Below are 15861 nucleotides of genomic sequence, written 5' to 3'. Positions count from 1 at the left end.
TGAGTTTCTTGCAGACAACCAAAAGATTGGTTTTGTTTCTTAATCCATTCACCTAGTCTGTGCCTTTTGGCTAGGGAGTTCAGTCCATTAATAGTTAAAGTTATTAATGAAGATGAGTATTGAATCCTGCCATTTTTATTTCTGTTTACATTCTTGATATACGTTTGGGTATAGTCATTCCTTTCTTCAGCTCTTTGTATTGCTTCCAGAACTCTCTGAAGGGCTGGTTTTGTGGACATGAATTCTTTCAGCCTACTTTTGTCATGGAAGATTTTTCTTTCCCCTTCAACTATAATAAACATTTTGGCTGAGTATAGTAGTCTTGGTTGGCATCTGTGGCCATTTAAAACTTGGAATTCCTTGGTCCAGGCTCTTCTGGCTTTGATAGTTTGCACTGAAAAGTCAGCTGTAATCCTAATGGGTTTTACTTTATATGTGACTTGTTGTTTCTCTTTTGCAGCTTTCAGTATTGTCTCTTTGTTATGTACACTTAGTGTTTTTACTGTGATGTGGCATGGAGAGTTTCTTTTCTGGCCCTGTCTGTTTGGCATTCTATATGCTTCTTATATTTGTATGGGCATGTCTTTCTTTAATTTTGGGAAATTTTCTTCCACAATTCTGTTGAAGATGAAGGAGAGACTGGGGGCAGGGATGGGAGGGTGAATGAGGCTGGAGGAGTCAAGATGCAGAGGGTACGATTGACTTACCCCAGAGAGAGAGGCCTGTGGGTCATGCAGGCCCAGGGAAGTAGAGGGAGGTTAGGGCAGGGCCAGGCCCAGAAGCAGTGCTCCTGGGGACCCGAGAAGGAACTGAGTTGGTCTGGATGCAAAGGATCAGGAAGCAGTGGTGGTTCCCCAGGTGTCCCCAGGGGTGCCAAGACAAGGAATGGGAAAGGACCCAGGCTAGGAGGAGAGACTAGAGGGGTAGATGGGAGGGTGAATGAGGCTGGGGGAGTCAAGGCTCGGAGAGCACAATCAACTTACCCCAGAGAGAGAGGCCTGCAGGTCATGCAGGCCCAGGGAAGCAGAGCTTAATTAACTTTTAATAGAATATACTGTTATAATTGATCTGCTTTATTATTAATCTTTTACTATACCTAACTTATAAGTTAAGTTATTTCATAAACATGTACATAGAGAAGAAAACAGTGTTTATAGGGTTTGGTATTACCCACTGTTTCAGACGTCCACTAGGGTTCTTCACAGGTGACCCCTGGGATAGAGGCCTGGCTTCCATTGCCTCATGGTGTTTTTGAATGATCCTGTGGCCCGCATAAGTGAATGGCTCCACGTTTGCTTGTTTTCATAATACTGGGAATAGAACTCAGGTTTCTTGCATCCTCAATACACTCTACTACCAAGCACCCCACACACACTCAAGCCCCACACTGGGTAGACTCAGAGCTGTTAGCAACAAGGAACAGAAATTGGAAGAACAGGGAAGAGCACCTTGGTAACAGTTCAAAGATCAGCTTTTCTGTCCAGGCTTCTAAACCTGCAAGCACAATTCCCCCAGGCAAAACTCTCTCTGCTCACTCCATTCCTGCAAGGGGTGCCTGTGTTTTAAATGCCCTAGTTGGTTTCCGGCCCCCATCCCTGTTCTAGGAGCCTACTAGGGACAAGGGGATTGGATTTGCTGCTAGTCACTAAATAAGGCTGTAGTATCTACCCAGGACAGCCAGGAAATCAGGTGTGGTCTAGGCCACATTGGTAATTAGATCTCAGCCACCAAGCTTCCCATTCTTTCTGAGGACACAGCAGGCCCAGAATGGATGCCAGACTGTGCCTCCCAAGGGCTGACGTTGCCATTTAGGGAGCACCCCTGAAACTAATGGGCAGTGACAGCTCCATTTGAAAAAAAACACAGAAACACTTAACAGGGAGGCTGTGATCTGCCAGCCTCATAAGCTGCTTATTAGCAGGGAAATCACGCTTTGGCAGCAGCCTGCCCCCTTGCTTAACCCCTGTTCCTGCCTCTCCTCTGTGCTATCTCACTTAAAGATTTCATTGTTCCAGGAGGCAGTGGACTGTGTGTGGCAAGGTGGAGGGGGGAGTTCCTTGCCAAAGCTGCTTCTCAGTTCCTATCACAGCCCGTGGGGGAGGCCTGCAAATATGCAGCCTTTGAGTAGGGATAGAAAACAGATTTTTAAAGAAAAATGGCCCCCGAAGACTCTAAGATGCCTCAGCTAATAGGTTTCCGATGCGCAGGCCAGAAAACAACACTAGCAGACCTCCCTCATGGCAGGCGTCTTCCACCAGCAGCACCTCTTTACCTCTTCCTTCAATGCTTCCCCTTTGCAACAACCCTGCCCAGCCTCTCCCCCCACTGGATGGTTGTAACTATTTGCATTTGATGTCCCTGGTGCCAGTCTAGCTCTCCCACACTCTCCGTTCCACACGGTACCCCCACCTGCGTCCTTGGTATCCCCACTGCAATCCCAAACTGCCTGTGAGGGAAAACAAATGTTTGATTCCTATCCCTGCAAATATGTTCCACCCTAACTGTGCTCATACTCCAGGTGGCTTAAGGCAGAGAGGCAAGGAGGACAACTCCTTTTTCTTTCCTCTCTCTGATCCCATCTACCAGCAAACATGTTAACACTCGATGCAAAACGCATCTTTCCAATGTCCCTACATCCTCCTCCTCCAAGCCCTCATCCTCTCACACGGTTATTGCAATAGCCTACTACCTGGGCTCAAGGCTCCCAGCATCACCTTGGCCACACAAACAGCTGGTTTGGAAACAGCACGGGTGACCCTGTCTAAACATGACAGATCATGTCATTTAGGGTTTATCAAACAGATGAAAATCCACTGTCTTTGCATGGCCAGTAAGGACTAAGCGCTGGCTGCTGGCTCCCTCTGTGATCTCTCCTGTCCCTCTGCCCCTTGGTCACTCTATTCTGGCCATCCTGGCTTCATTGAGGATGACAGGAAGCACACTCCTGTCTCAGGGTATTTGCACATGCAGTTGTCTGGCTTGCTGTGCTTTTCTCTGAGACACCCAACTGACACTGCCTCTGCCTTGTCTCACTGAGCACGTGCTCAAAGGGCATTTCCTTAATCATGAATGAAACTCGAGCATATTTTCATATATTTTGACTCTTTAAAATAGTTTTCTCAGGTGTCTGGAGAGCTGGCTCAGTGACTAAGAGAAACTACTCTTGCAGAGGACCCGTGTTCAGCTCCAGGCTGCTCACAACTACCTGTGACTCCAGCTCCATGCAGGGTATCTGACACCCTCTTCTAGCCTCCTTGGGCACTGCACTTACCTGTAGATATATATACACATACAAAAACATATGCATAATTAAAAATAGAAATAAATCTTTTAAAACATAGTGTTCTAGGGCTGGGAATAGCTCAGTGTGAGACCATTTGCCTAGCATGTGTGAGGGTAAGGCCCTAAGTTCAATTCCTAACACTGCAGAAAATCTTGTTCCTTTCTACAATTTCGTTTTGAACTACCTTTTCCCTCTTAGCACATGAGTTCTTTATAAGTTAGAACCCTTTTTCTGTAGTAGGTATTACAGATGTGTTTTTCCAGTTTTATATTAGCCTTTAGGTTTATTTAGGAGTTTTTTTTATTTTAGTTGTTTTCTTTTTAAACACACATAAATTTTTAATTTTTATGTAGTTAGACAAGTCTTTGTTGAGTTTTGGTTTGGAGCCTTCTGATATGTCTCTTTCACTCTCAGAATATAAAGTGCATTTATTTAAGGGTTTTTTTTTTTTTTTTACTAGCACTTTCTTATGTTCTTGTCTTTGCATCATCTTAAATTTTTCTTTTCATATCCTTTTACTTTTTTATCAAGTTTGCGTCTTTAAATTTTCTGTAGCAAAATGAATATAAAATATATTTTTCACAACAGGGAGTGTATATCCTTTTTCTACTAAAGTTGGAGTGAAAGGAGAAAAAACTATTTAGTTCCAAATAATAAATAATATTTTTGAGTGTGTATGTGTGTGCATGTTTACTTGTGTGGTGTATGTGTGTATGTGTGTGTACATATTCCTGTGTATGAGCACATGTATACGTATGCATGTGGAGGTCAAAGGTCAGTTAAATTGCTTCCGTCAATCATTCTGCCCTATTTTTTGACAGGGTCTCTCACTGAACTGATTTGGCAAGGCTGGCTGGCTGGCCAGCAAACCCCAGGGATCCTTCTGTCTCTGTCGCCCCAGACCTGGGATCACAGGCATGCACTGCTATACTTGGTTTTTTACGTGGGTGCTGGGAATACAACTCAGGTCCTCATGCTTGAGTGGCAAGCACTTTACCGACTGAGTCATCTCTCCAGTCCCAAATATATTTATTCAAGTTTAACAAGAGCTTTAAAAACTCAAGTCTGTTCCTTCACTATTTAAAACTTAAACACCATGAAAACACCCCCCGGGCACATGCGCTATGGATAAGGATTTACAGTGGGAATGGCAACCAAACAGTATAGCCATGATGGATTAAGTGCTTAGACAACGCCCGGTCACATGCATTACTTCATTTTGTTCTCCTCACAACCCCAGGTGGTAGGACTTATAGTTGTCCTTGTTCTACAAAGAGGAACCTGTGACGTTAGGAAATGAGTCCAGAGTTGCATAACCAGCAGGCAGCAAGATGCCAGGATTCGAATCCCTGTCTGCAGGCTACAGATCCAGGCACACTTCTGCCTAGAACAGAAGCAGACAGGAGGTGTGGCAGCTTACTGACTGCTTCCATCCCATGCACATCTGCTGCCCTTCCTAAGGTTCTGCAGAACATTTTGCAGGTCTTCTTTGCCTGTGTCCCTTCATTCTCCCAGTGAGCTTAGTGGCAGTCCCCAGTGTCCCTTCAGTGTCCTCCCAGAGGCCACAGTCAGTGGCTCCTTTTGCAGCAACTTTCCTGCTCAACTTAGAGATATTTCAGTCATGACGATGCCCTGCCCTTGGCTTCTCTGTCTTTAGCTTGTCTGAGTTGCTCTTTCCTGGTTCTCCCACTGCTCTGAGACAGTGTTAAGGGCGATTTTATCAGTGGCAGATGGGAATGATATCTCTACCTCGCTGGTCTAGCCCATGAATTTAAAAGACACTGTGAACTAAACCACTTAGCACATATCTGCTGTGTAGACAGCACTCAGTGGTTAGTAGTTATCCTTCCCACATCCCTTAGTGTGTCATTTGAAAGGTCTTTTCTCCGTGGCTTGTACATCTGACTCCCTCTGCTTCTCAGCTAGACTCGCTCTGGCCTCTTAAAGCAATCGTATCTCAAAATGGAAATCATCTTTCTGAATTTTCCCACTTTCTGTGCCTGCAGTTGAAACACCATGTTCTCTATCACCCAAGAGACCTTAGCACCCCAACCTTGGTTTCCCTCAGACCTCTGCCTCACTCTGTTATTCACTACCCTGCCCCCCATCAATTATACTAGTAAGAATGGAACCAGAGGCCTGGGTTCTGATATCAGACTTGACCTCCCTGGCCTCGGTTTCCTCATCTATAAAATGGGGATGATAATGTTTATATTAGCTACATTTCTTGTTGCTGTGACAGAAAAACATGACATAAGCAAATTAAAGGGATTAAAAGATCAACTTTGACCACAGTTTCAGAGTATGTTGGTCCATCTTGGTGTGGATGGTGTAGAAGGCATGGCAGTGGTAACATGAGGTAGCTGGTCACATCATGGCAGGCAGGAAACAGAACACTCAAGCCAAATCAGAAGCAGATATCCTATTCAAGGCTTGCCCCAGTGACTCACTTCTACTTGGTAGACCATCACCAAAGATTCTGTCATCTCAAAAACAGTGCCACCAGCTGGGGACCCATTGTTCAAACATATGACCGGTGGGAGCGGGGGTGGTGGGTGGTTGGCATGACCATAACACTTCTCAGGATCATGAGAGGATTAAATAAGATAGTGTAGGTAAAGGGTTTTGCAAGGTGCCCAGTGGTGACAGGAAATGTGGCTAGGGTATAAAACCCCAAAGTCCACTCCTAGTGACTGACTTCCTCCAGACAGGTTCTACAATGCTCAAAGACTGCAACACCAGCTGGGGACCAAGTGTTCAAGCACACGGAACTACAGGAGGCATTTAACATTCAAACTACATTTATGGAGACACTGTTTGAAGTACTTAAAGCTTTTGTGTACATGGGTTTTGCTGATAAGGAACAAAAACAAGGAACCCCTGAGATAGCGATTCATCTTCTTTTGTTAGGTGTTTGAGAGGTGATAGAGTTTGATGGTGGTCTCCCAAGTAGAAGTGAGTCACTGGGGCAAGCCTTGAATAGGATATCTGCTTCTGATTTGGCTTGAGTGTTCTGTTTCCCACCTGCCATGATGTAACATGTGCACGTGTATACACATGCATTTACTTATGTTGTACGTCTACCTCTGACCAATACTTTTTCGTATATAAAGACCAACAGGATGGATGAGAGATGGTGGTGATTTTCTCTCTGCAGTCAGATGCCTCAGTATGCATTGGTGTGGATTCCCTCACACCCTATTTGGAGAGAGGGCAACTGAGTTTACCTCCTGGTGTCTTGCAATTAAGGGCCAGTGATTAATCCAGATATCCAGGGCCTTGTAGAATTGTTGAGATCTTATGGTTGGGCTCTTCCTCCATTGACTGGAGTTTGTAAACTATATTCTATTGAGCTAGAAACATCTATTGTTCCTGATCAAGAGCAACATGACAGCACTGTAAGGGATCGGCTGCTGTAAAATATTGAGATCTCCCAGGTGATGTATAAATGGGTCATTATTTGACATCTGACACCCCATGAAAGACCTCAGGTACCTTAATCCCATCTCTTCCAACAGATGAGCTTGGCTGACTACTTGGGGTGGTGGTGGGGTGGGGACATGCCATATGCCACTAGCCCCACCATCTCATGCCTTTACCATACATCTCCTGACTTTCCAAAAGGAAACCAGGAGAGACCCAAGAGCTACAGCAGCTGAAGGTTGGGAGTCCGAGGTCATGTACCAAAGGTCATGAGAATTTTGCATTTTACGTTGCTCTCATTTCTGATCATTGAAACAACCTCTCTGAGTTTCTGAAAGGGAAGAGATTGGAGAAAAACCACACCCAATTTTGTTTGGTTCTGTTTCGCTTTGGCTTTTGTTTTTGTTTTTTCCCACCCACCACAAGTTCTTTTCTTCCCCTCTCATAGTGTGGGCGAAATGCTGAAAACTTCGACCGATTTTTCACCCGCCATCCACCAGTCCTAACACCTCCCGACCAGGAAGTCATCAGGAATATTGACCAATCAGAATTCGAAGGATTTTCCTTTGTTAACTCTGAATTTTTAAAACCTGAAGTCAAGAGCTAAGTAGATCTGTAGATCTCCGTCCTTCATTTCTGTCATTCAAGCTCAACGGCTACTGTGGTGACATTTCTTTTCCATTGTCATATTTTCTTTCCTGACGGGGCTAGAGTGGCCATGTTTCAGAAGGCAAATGTCTTCAGGTAGTTTGGAGCATCTCCACGAGGTGGAATTATGCAGGTGGCCTGTAGAAAGTACTGCATAATTGAGACACAAAGTCCTCCTACCACGTATGTCCCCAGCATGTCAGCTAGCTGGCCAGTGGGAGAGAAAATGCTCGCTTTCTTTCCCCTGTTCTCCGCACTGCCATTTTCACCCAACCATCCAATCTACAGTCTCCGCACAAAATGGATAGATGAACCGAATGCTAGCAGTGGTTTTTTTCCACTTTCCAGGCTGGGAGCTTGGCTTGAATCCAAGTATGTGGCTGCTTTGCCCTAGAGGGAATCCCTCCACACTGCCTGTTCTGGAGGCAGTAGAGCTTTGAAAATAACATGCTAAAAATAAAATTGTATTTTTATTTTTTTAACTCAATGTTAAGAAGAATATCTAAGTCCAGAAATTCCAAGAATGTGCTTTCAGGGAGTTTCAGTCTAAAAGCACTTCCAGGGGTCAAAAGGCAACCAGCTTGGGTGCTACCGCCATGCCGTGATTTCTGATGCTGTATGTCCTTGCTCACGCTCTCCCCCAAACTACTCAAAAAATGGCATTTGGCACTGTTTCTGAAGCCACATGGTCACTCTAGCAAGGTCCCAAAGGGCCCTGCTTTTACATTACATTTCAAACTTTATTTGCTTTGGAGTTTTATTTCTGTCATTGTTGAAATGCAAAAAAAAAAAAAAAAAAAAATTCACTTTGTTACACATGCTTTAAAAATCTATGTCCAAATGTTACTAACCACAATGACCTGCTCTGATTCGACCAAGAAGACGGCTGAGGGAGGTGTGCCCATGGGGAGGGAATCTGTCTAGGTGTGTGGCTGCTGTGTGAAAGCTTATTGAGAACTCCAAGAAAGACACCATTTCTCCAAACCAAGGCAATTGTGTTCTTCTCTCCGATGTCCTTTGCAAGATGTTTGTGGAAATGTTCATTTGTACTTGGATATCTGTTATGTGCCATTTTTCTTCTAGCATCAAGATACAATAAAAAAAGAAAGAAAAGAAGAAATGCTATTTCAAGGAAAACTATTCTCTTTGAAAATCGAGGACCCATACGACAAAGTAGGGATCACAGAGGGACCTCAGGAGAAAGGAACTGAAGCTAGAGCTTAAACAGCCCCACTCTTCAACCAGCGAGAGAGCAGGGGCTGTAGACATTCAGGGGTACCTGGTGGCCTGAAATGGGGTGGGATGACCTGGCTGGAGCCTCCCACACTGTCAGAGTTCAAAGCCCACATTCCTGCCAGAGTAAAGATCAGAAATTAGCTAGGAACATGTCTGAGGCTTTCCTTATCAAAATCACCAGTCTTCCAAGGTTGAGCTTTGTAGCAAGCAACTCTGTGCTCCCAAAAGCCCAAGGCAACCCCTGGGGTGGGAGAGACTTCATTTCTGTTTTAACAGATGGGGACAGCAGGTAGCCCCTCACCCTGGCCTGAAGCTCAACTCTGCTCTTCCCTGGAAGTCCTAAAGAGAATTCTTATCACAGGTCAAGAGATTTCCAGAACCCCAGGGTTTCTGGGGGAACAGCACAGGAATTTCTAAAACTTGACAGATATCCTTGAAGTATACCATCTCATCTTTAAGACCGTGCCTTGGGTTCTGCTTAGGCAAAGTCCCTCATAGTTCTTTTCTGGCCTCTCATGTCACCCTGCTTCAGGCTTGGGAACCCTCCTTCTTGGATCATATGAAGTAAACTTGATGACTTAGCTGACAATCTTAAAACATTAGCGGGGGAAGGAAATCAGGGCAACCCCCCTCACTTTATTAATGGGACAATTGGCACCTGGGGAGATGAAGTACTTTTCTGAAGATTGGCCAGTGGGAATGCAAATAAATGCAAGTGTCCTGACAGCACCCCAGCACAGGGCCCTGTCTGCTCTGTAACCAAACAGTACCCCTGAGCCATGCCCACCACTAGGCAAGTTATTTAGAGTCCTTCGTCTGGATGCTGGGCCGCCAGGCCTTGCACACACTCTCAGGATGAAAAACAGAGAAACACTGGACCACTGGCAAATGACCTAAGATAATCTTAGAACACACCGTAGGGTGGAAGGTCAGATGACACATGATAGATGATAGATAGATAGTATATATGTATATATACACTACACTTTATATTCTCCAGATTCTTGCCATTGTTTTTCAAGGTTCATAGTTTTCAGAAACAGATCCTCAAGTCAAAGTCTCCGTTCCGTTAGCATACCTGGCTGAGGGCTGGTCAGAGAAGCATCTGTGAAAGTAAAGAATCATTAGTCAGATTTCCTACTGTTTTCTATCAACATTCTGAGGCAGAGGAAACCAAGAACAGAGCCTTTATCATCTAAAATCTCCGAGGACTACATTGCAAATTTATCCAAGAAGAAAAAAAATTTAATATGTTTGCAATCATCCATTTACTCCTCCTTCCATCCATTCAAGTATTATTGAACAACAACTGTGTGCCAGGCTGGGGGGCCAGGATCATGGTGGGAAATAACAAAGATGCAATCCATCCCACTCTCCCTCTTTCCCCAGCATACCACCTGTGGGAAGACAGTCAAAACAAGTGACTAAAAGCGTGATGTTGTCTAGAGGCGACTCAACTCTGAGTTAGTTAGGTAGATCTTACAAAAGTCATCAAAAGCCTTTGCAGTGCCTCGTTCCCTCTATAGGCTACGGTTTGAGACTGAGTGCATCTTTTCCATCTAGATTTCTGGGACAATCACATAGATGACTGGGAAAAGAGAGAGGTAGGATGGCAGGTGGGACGGGCTCTCTTCTAGAAAGCCAGAGGCACAGTCTCCCAGTTGATCAGGGCACCAAACTCCCATGATGTGAGCAGACAGCTGTGCTGCCTCTCACAGGGAACTGGTTTTATGGCTTGGTTCTGAGTCCTGTTGTGCCACCTCTAATGATACATCACTCGGCTCGATGTCTGTAGGCCCTCAGCAAGACACCATTCCCTGCCCAGCATACTGCCCCCTGCTGGTTATAGCCTGGTCCTTCCTAAGACAGGCTGACAATTTCCAAATAAAGCATTTAAATTATGGGAGAATTGCAAAAAGAAAGTAATGAAGGAATTCCAAAGAATCCAACCAGAGTACGTGTTAGCTGTGGGCAATTTCCATCTGGATCCAAGAATCCTATCTTTTAATTTCTTGGACTTCTCACTGACCTCTCCTTTTCTAGGAAAGGATGGGGCCATGATCAATGACCCACAGGAGAGCAGTGGAATTGATAATCTGACAAGTGCTGCTATTCTCCTGTACCTTCAGATGCTGTCAACTCAAAAGGAATTGTCACCACAGAGGAGCCCATTCTCTCCTTTCAGCACTGTAGGCTCAAATTCTAGAGCATCTTCTAGAAGTATCTACTCATGGAATAAAGTCCATAAAAGCAAGTCTTATTTGAAACATGTGGCTTGCTGAAGCACAACAAATAGAAAAAACTCCAAAGTTGGAGCCAGTAGGAAGGGAACTTCTGCAGCATACCCTCAGGGAGGCGAGGGGGAGCTCTCAGAGGAGCTGTCCATCTCCTGGCACTGAGTGTGCCTGCCTCCTAGTCACATATAGCTCTGTAGCTTCCAGGCTTCACCCACACACAGTTTGGTTCATACTGGCTCAAAATGAGTAGTGTCCCTTTGGGTAAGCCTTAGGACTAGTGGAAATAAATTCTATCATTTTCCTTCAGTGTGAGGAGGAAGACTCAGGGGTAAAAATCAAGGAAGCATCCTCCTTTATCAAGTCTTCCCTCATTGATTCAGAGAATGATTATGAACAGCCTACTGTGTGCTAGGTTCTCTATTGGCACTGGAGACAGATAGTAGAGGAGCAAGGACCTTGCCCTCCTGGAGAGAAACAATACATACTTCCTGAAAGTAAGTGCAGTAAAGACAATGAGAAGGAAGGCTTGTAGAATCAGGAGAGAGAGCATTTGAGTTTTCCCCTGGACACAGGAAGTAACACATGGCTTGCCTAAGCCTGGAGCCTTCTATAACCCAGCATGGGCAGGATATTGCAGATGGTCCACCATTTAAAGAACAGCTTTATGAGCATCTTTAGCCTGCCTCCCCTGTCCAGACTTACCCAAGTGACCTCCTGATACTACAACCCTCAATACCACAACCCCACTCACACACCCCACAGGAAGTAAGAAACATTTTGCTTGTCTTGGGGGATCGTCCAAGTAGTTCTGAGCCCAGCAATGGGAAATCCTTATCAAGCCATCTGTTAGGGGCTATACCTAAGACATTGACCAAATAAAAGCAACTAATCATCTCCAGTATGACATACTTTTGACTTCAGCCAAGCACCTATCTGTTGCCAGAGAACCCCAGGCATCATCTTTGGTTGTCTTATATGAAAACAGCCCTCAGGCTGTCTCTCCAGTGGCTGTGATAAGACAAAATTAGCTGCTATGAGGTCAGATATAAGACGGCAACAAACTGTGCATCTTGGGCAAGTCTCTTCACTGACCTGTACCTTAATTTTCTCATATGTTAAGCAATGGGAGGCAAGGACTACAGCTTTGCCTGCCTTCCAGGTAGGTGAGGATGGGAAGAGATGATAGCTCATGAAGACCCTGTAGAGGCCAGGATATCATACAAACTTATCATCTAGCCTATACTCAGTGCTCTGGAAAATCACCTCAAAGAGTAGTTAGTAAACTAGTGTTAATGCCTGTAGACATGAAGGAAGGAAGGAAGGATGGATGGAAGGAAGGAAGGAAGGAAGGAAGGAAGGAAGGAAGGAAGGAAGGAAGGAAGACAGGCCACATTAACTACTGTAACAAGTTGTTTATTATCCTAAGGTTGCCCTTGTTAAGCTTACTAAGTTGTTTCTCATAATGCATGGACTAAGATACGTGCTAAAAACATCTTTGGAGAGATATTCTGGCTGAAAAAGACCCAAAATCTACTTTTTGGGTGGATTTTGAGCAGCCTTTCAAAGCCTAGATTATACCAATCTATTAGAGGTTAAGCTTAAAATATGGGCTTAGTAGATTCCATGGGATTTACCCAACTCTGAGTCAGCAGATCCCCTCTACCATCTGATGCAACTCTGGCTTCAGCCAGGCCATCTAGATGGTTGCCAGTGAGTCCCAGGCATTATGAGGATGAAGCGGACAGTGGTCAGTTTCTTTCAATGAACACTGATCTGCTTTCTTTATGTGGTCATTCTGCCTTCTGGGAACAGGTTCTGTTAAACAGCTCTCATTTTCAACAAAGGTGGCTCCTGGCCACAGGGTCACTGTCAAGTTGTTTTTCTCTGGGACGTTCTAATAGCTAATTCTATGACATTAGACAAGATAAGAAGTAGTTACTAATGTAATTCACCTCAAAGTCAAAGCATAATACTCCCCTACACACAAACACACACACACACACACACACACGCATGCACGCACACACACACGCACACATACCACTTTAGGGAAATTCTCAAAAGGATTCAAAGGATCATTTCCTTTCATAGAAAATTTGCACCAAGTTTTCTCTCCAAAAGCCAACAAGTAATGTGAAATGAAGCTGATACAGAACGCAGCTGCTAAAGGTTGTCAGCCCAGGGCTCTGACTCTGCTCAGGAGCCGTCCTCAGCCTTCCAATAACTGGCATGTTTTGGTCATGTTTCCTTCTGCTGCTGCCCCTACTGCTGCTACTGTGTTAATGTGTTTGCTTTCCATTTGGCAGAGAGACAAGCGAGACACCTCCAACTTCGACAAAGAGTTCACCAGGCAGCCTGTGGAACTGACTCCCACTGACAAACTATTCATCATGAACTTGGACCAAAATGAGTTTGCTGGCTTCTCGTATACTAACCCAGAGTTTGTCATTAACGTGTAGGTGAATGCAGATTCCATTACCAAGCCTGGGGTGTGAGACTTCAGGCCAAGTGTCTGTTATCAATTCTAGTCTTCCAGGATTCATGGTGCCTCTGCTGGCATTTAATACGTGAAGAGCTTGCCTTAGAGGGCTTTTCTTTGTATGTATAGCTTGCTAGTTTGTTTTCTACATTTGAAAATGTTTAGTTTAGAATAAGTGCATTATCCAATGATAGAGGTACAATTTTCCAGACTTCCGGAATCAAATAAACCAACAATGTCAAAACTTAACTGTGTCTGATACCAAAATGCTTCGGTATTTGTAATTTTTAAAGTCAGAAGCTGATGTTCCTGGTCAAAGTTTTTACAGTTATTCTCTAATATCTTCTTTGAATGCTAACTAAGCATGACTGATATTTTTAAAAGTTGTGAGTAAGCTTTGCAGTTACCGTGAACTCTTGTCTATTGGAGGAAATTTTTTGTTTAAGAATTGGTATGATTAAACTGAATTAATATATGCAAACCCTCTTGCTTACATGCCTGTTTTTAAATACACTCTAGTACAGACATTACAGATGGGAGGGAGCATAACCTGACATTGCCAAGGGAAGAGTTTCATGCCATTTTCATAGCATTTTATTCAATTAAAATCATTATCCACATTTAAAAATGGATTTCATATGAACTTGTAGACTTTCATGTTTCTTTGGGGGGAAAATCAAAAGACTGGCAACAATCTTTCTGTGTGGAAATAATTCAGCAGAACTAAAAACGGCTGCATCCTTGGATTTGGCATGCAGCTCAGTTGATAAAGCACTTGCTTAATATACATGAAACTTTAGGTTTGATCCCCATCACTGCGTACATTAGGCATTATGGTAGACACCTATAATCCCAGCATTCAGGAGGTGGAGGCAAGAGGATGACAAGTTCAAAGTCATCCTTAGCTACATAGCAAGTTTGAGGCCAGCCTGGGCTACCTGGGACCTTGTCTCAATAAAACAAAACAAAAATCCCCAAACAAAATAAAGCAAAAGTCCAGAGGGCCAGTGAGATGTGTTGAGGGGTAAAGGCACTTGCTGCCAAACCTGAGGACCCAGTCTTGGTCCCTGGGACCCACATAGTAAAAGGATGGCACCTACTCCTACAAAATGTCCCACCGCCACATACATGCCATGGTATTTGCACACACACACACACACACACACACACACACACACACACAAATAATAAAATTCAACAAAAATTTAGTGGATGCATCATTTGAAAGCTGTATGTGTTCTCATTTTATCACAGTTCCCACCACAATCTATTATCTTATCCATTCCATCCACCTCCCTGACTGCTATAGCCATTCGAAGCTTCTGTTTGTGACCTCCAGACTTGATCTTACTGTTTTTCTGGGTCCACAGTCAAAATGTCAGTACCTCTTTCCAGTCAGTGTGATTCATGTTTATTATTAAATGCAGAATATATGGGGCTGGAAAGATGGCTCATTAGTTAAGAGCATTTGTTGTTCTGCCAAAGGACCTGAGTTTGGTTTAAAGTACCTGTGCTGGGTAGCTTGTAACTGCCTGTAACTCCAGCTCCAGGGGATACAGCACCCTCTTCTGGTCTCCTCCTCATACAGGCGCATACACACACACTCACAAATAGATCTTTAAAAGTAAATAAATGCATACAGAATATGTAACAAAAACTTCATGATAAAAGTCAGCAAGGAGGCTGGCATCAGTATAGGAAAAACACTCTCCTGTGGCCCACAGTGAGGACGTCAGTATTATACTACATTTTTTACCATTTTATCCTAATTACACTCAGCACCTGCAGAAGGAAAAAAATGTGTATGCCCTTTTCCCAACAGCCATACTTGTCCAGGGAGACCCAAGGGAACATGGGGAAAAAGGGCAACTGCTTCTAAATGCTGTTGGTGAGATAAAGAGTCCCATTCTCTCAGAGCAGAGCAGCACAGTAACTGAATCACTGGGTGTCAGCCGGATGCATTCTCCTCTGAATGAAGTCATGCTACTATTTTCTTTTCAGGTGCTGTAGTAATCCATTCTGCAGCACATGCCTTTATAGCTGCTAAGGCTAGTGGGTAGCAGAAAAGAGCAACCCGTCACACTCCAAGTACATTCTGAATCTCTACAGGGTTTATTCATCCCTTCATCTCTTGGAGGAGCCCCAGTAAATGGAGCAACTGGGCAGATATAGTGAATCCATTGATCCTACTAGTGAGCTCATCTTTGGAGAATTTTAGAAACGCTGTCAGTTATAAACTTGGCTGAAGCCAACTCTAAACTTGAGAAACCGTGCACTATGCAGCACATTTAAAAACAAAAATATATGAGTTTCTAGAGCTGTTTGGCAACGTGTCCCATTTAAGATGGTATTAGAGCGGAGGTTACTGTTCCCTGTCTGCTGCTTCTGCTTTCTCTGTGTGCTAGACATAGACACACCCGTCACTGAATAATCACTGTGTCAGCCACAGTCCTGAGTGTGGGAATTACAAAGACCAATAATTTAGTCCAGGAAGTTGTGGAAGGCCAGTTCAGTGAGGAAAGGTGCTCACTGCCAATCCTGAAGTCTTGAATTTG

The 15861-nt window shown here is 44.1% G+C and overlaps 1 protein-coding gene across 2 annotated transcripts in view; it reads left to right on the top strand.

Annotated features, from left to right (window-relative positions):
• Prkcb (protein kinase C beta) overlaps positions 1–13787 on the top strand; it is a 394800-nt gene extending 381013 nt beyond the window's left edge. The window contains exons 17-18 of one of the 2 annotated variants that reach the window (XR_607822.3): positions 7155–7370; positions 13134–13174. Coding sequence is in view for 1 of the 2 variants with exons in the window: in XM_008849211.2 (XP_008847433.1) it covers positions 13134–13286 (153 nt within the window). In the remaining variant the exon portion in view is untranslated. Of the gene's footprint in view, positions 1–7154; positions 7371–13133 lie in introns of both variants that reach the window. The other variant, XM_008849211.2, reaches the window with a different exon arrangement.
• The last annotated feature ends 2074 nt before the right edge of the window (positions 13788–15861 follow it).

Source organism: Nannospalax galili, unplaced genomic scaffold, assembly GCF_000622305.1.
Source record: "Nannospalax galili isolate Female #2095 unplaced genomic scaffold, S.galili_v1.0 scaffold84, whole genome shotgun sequence".
Classification (NCBI taxonomy): Eukaryota; Metazoa; Chordata; class Mammalia; order Rodentia; family Spalacidae; genus Nannospalax; species Nannospalax galili.
This window is presented reverse-complemented; position numbering and strand designations above follow the sequence as displayed.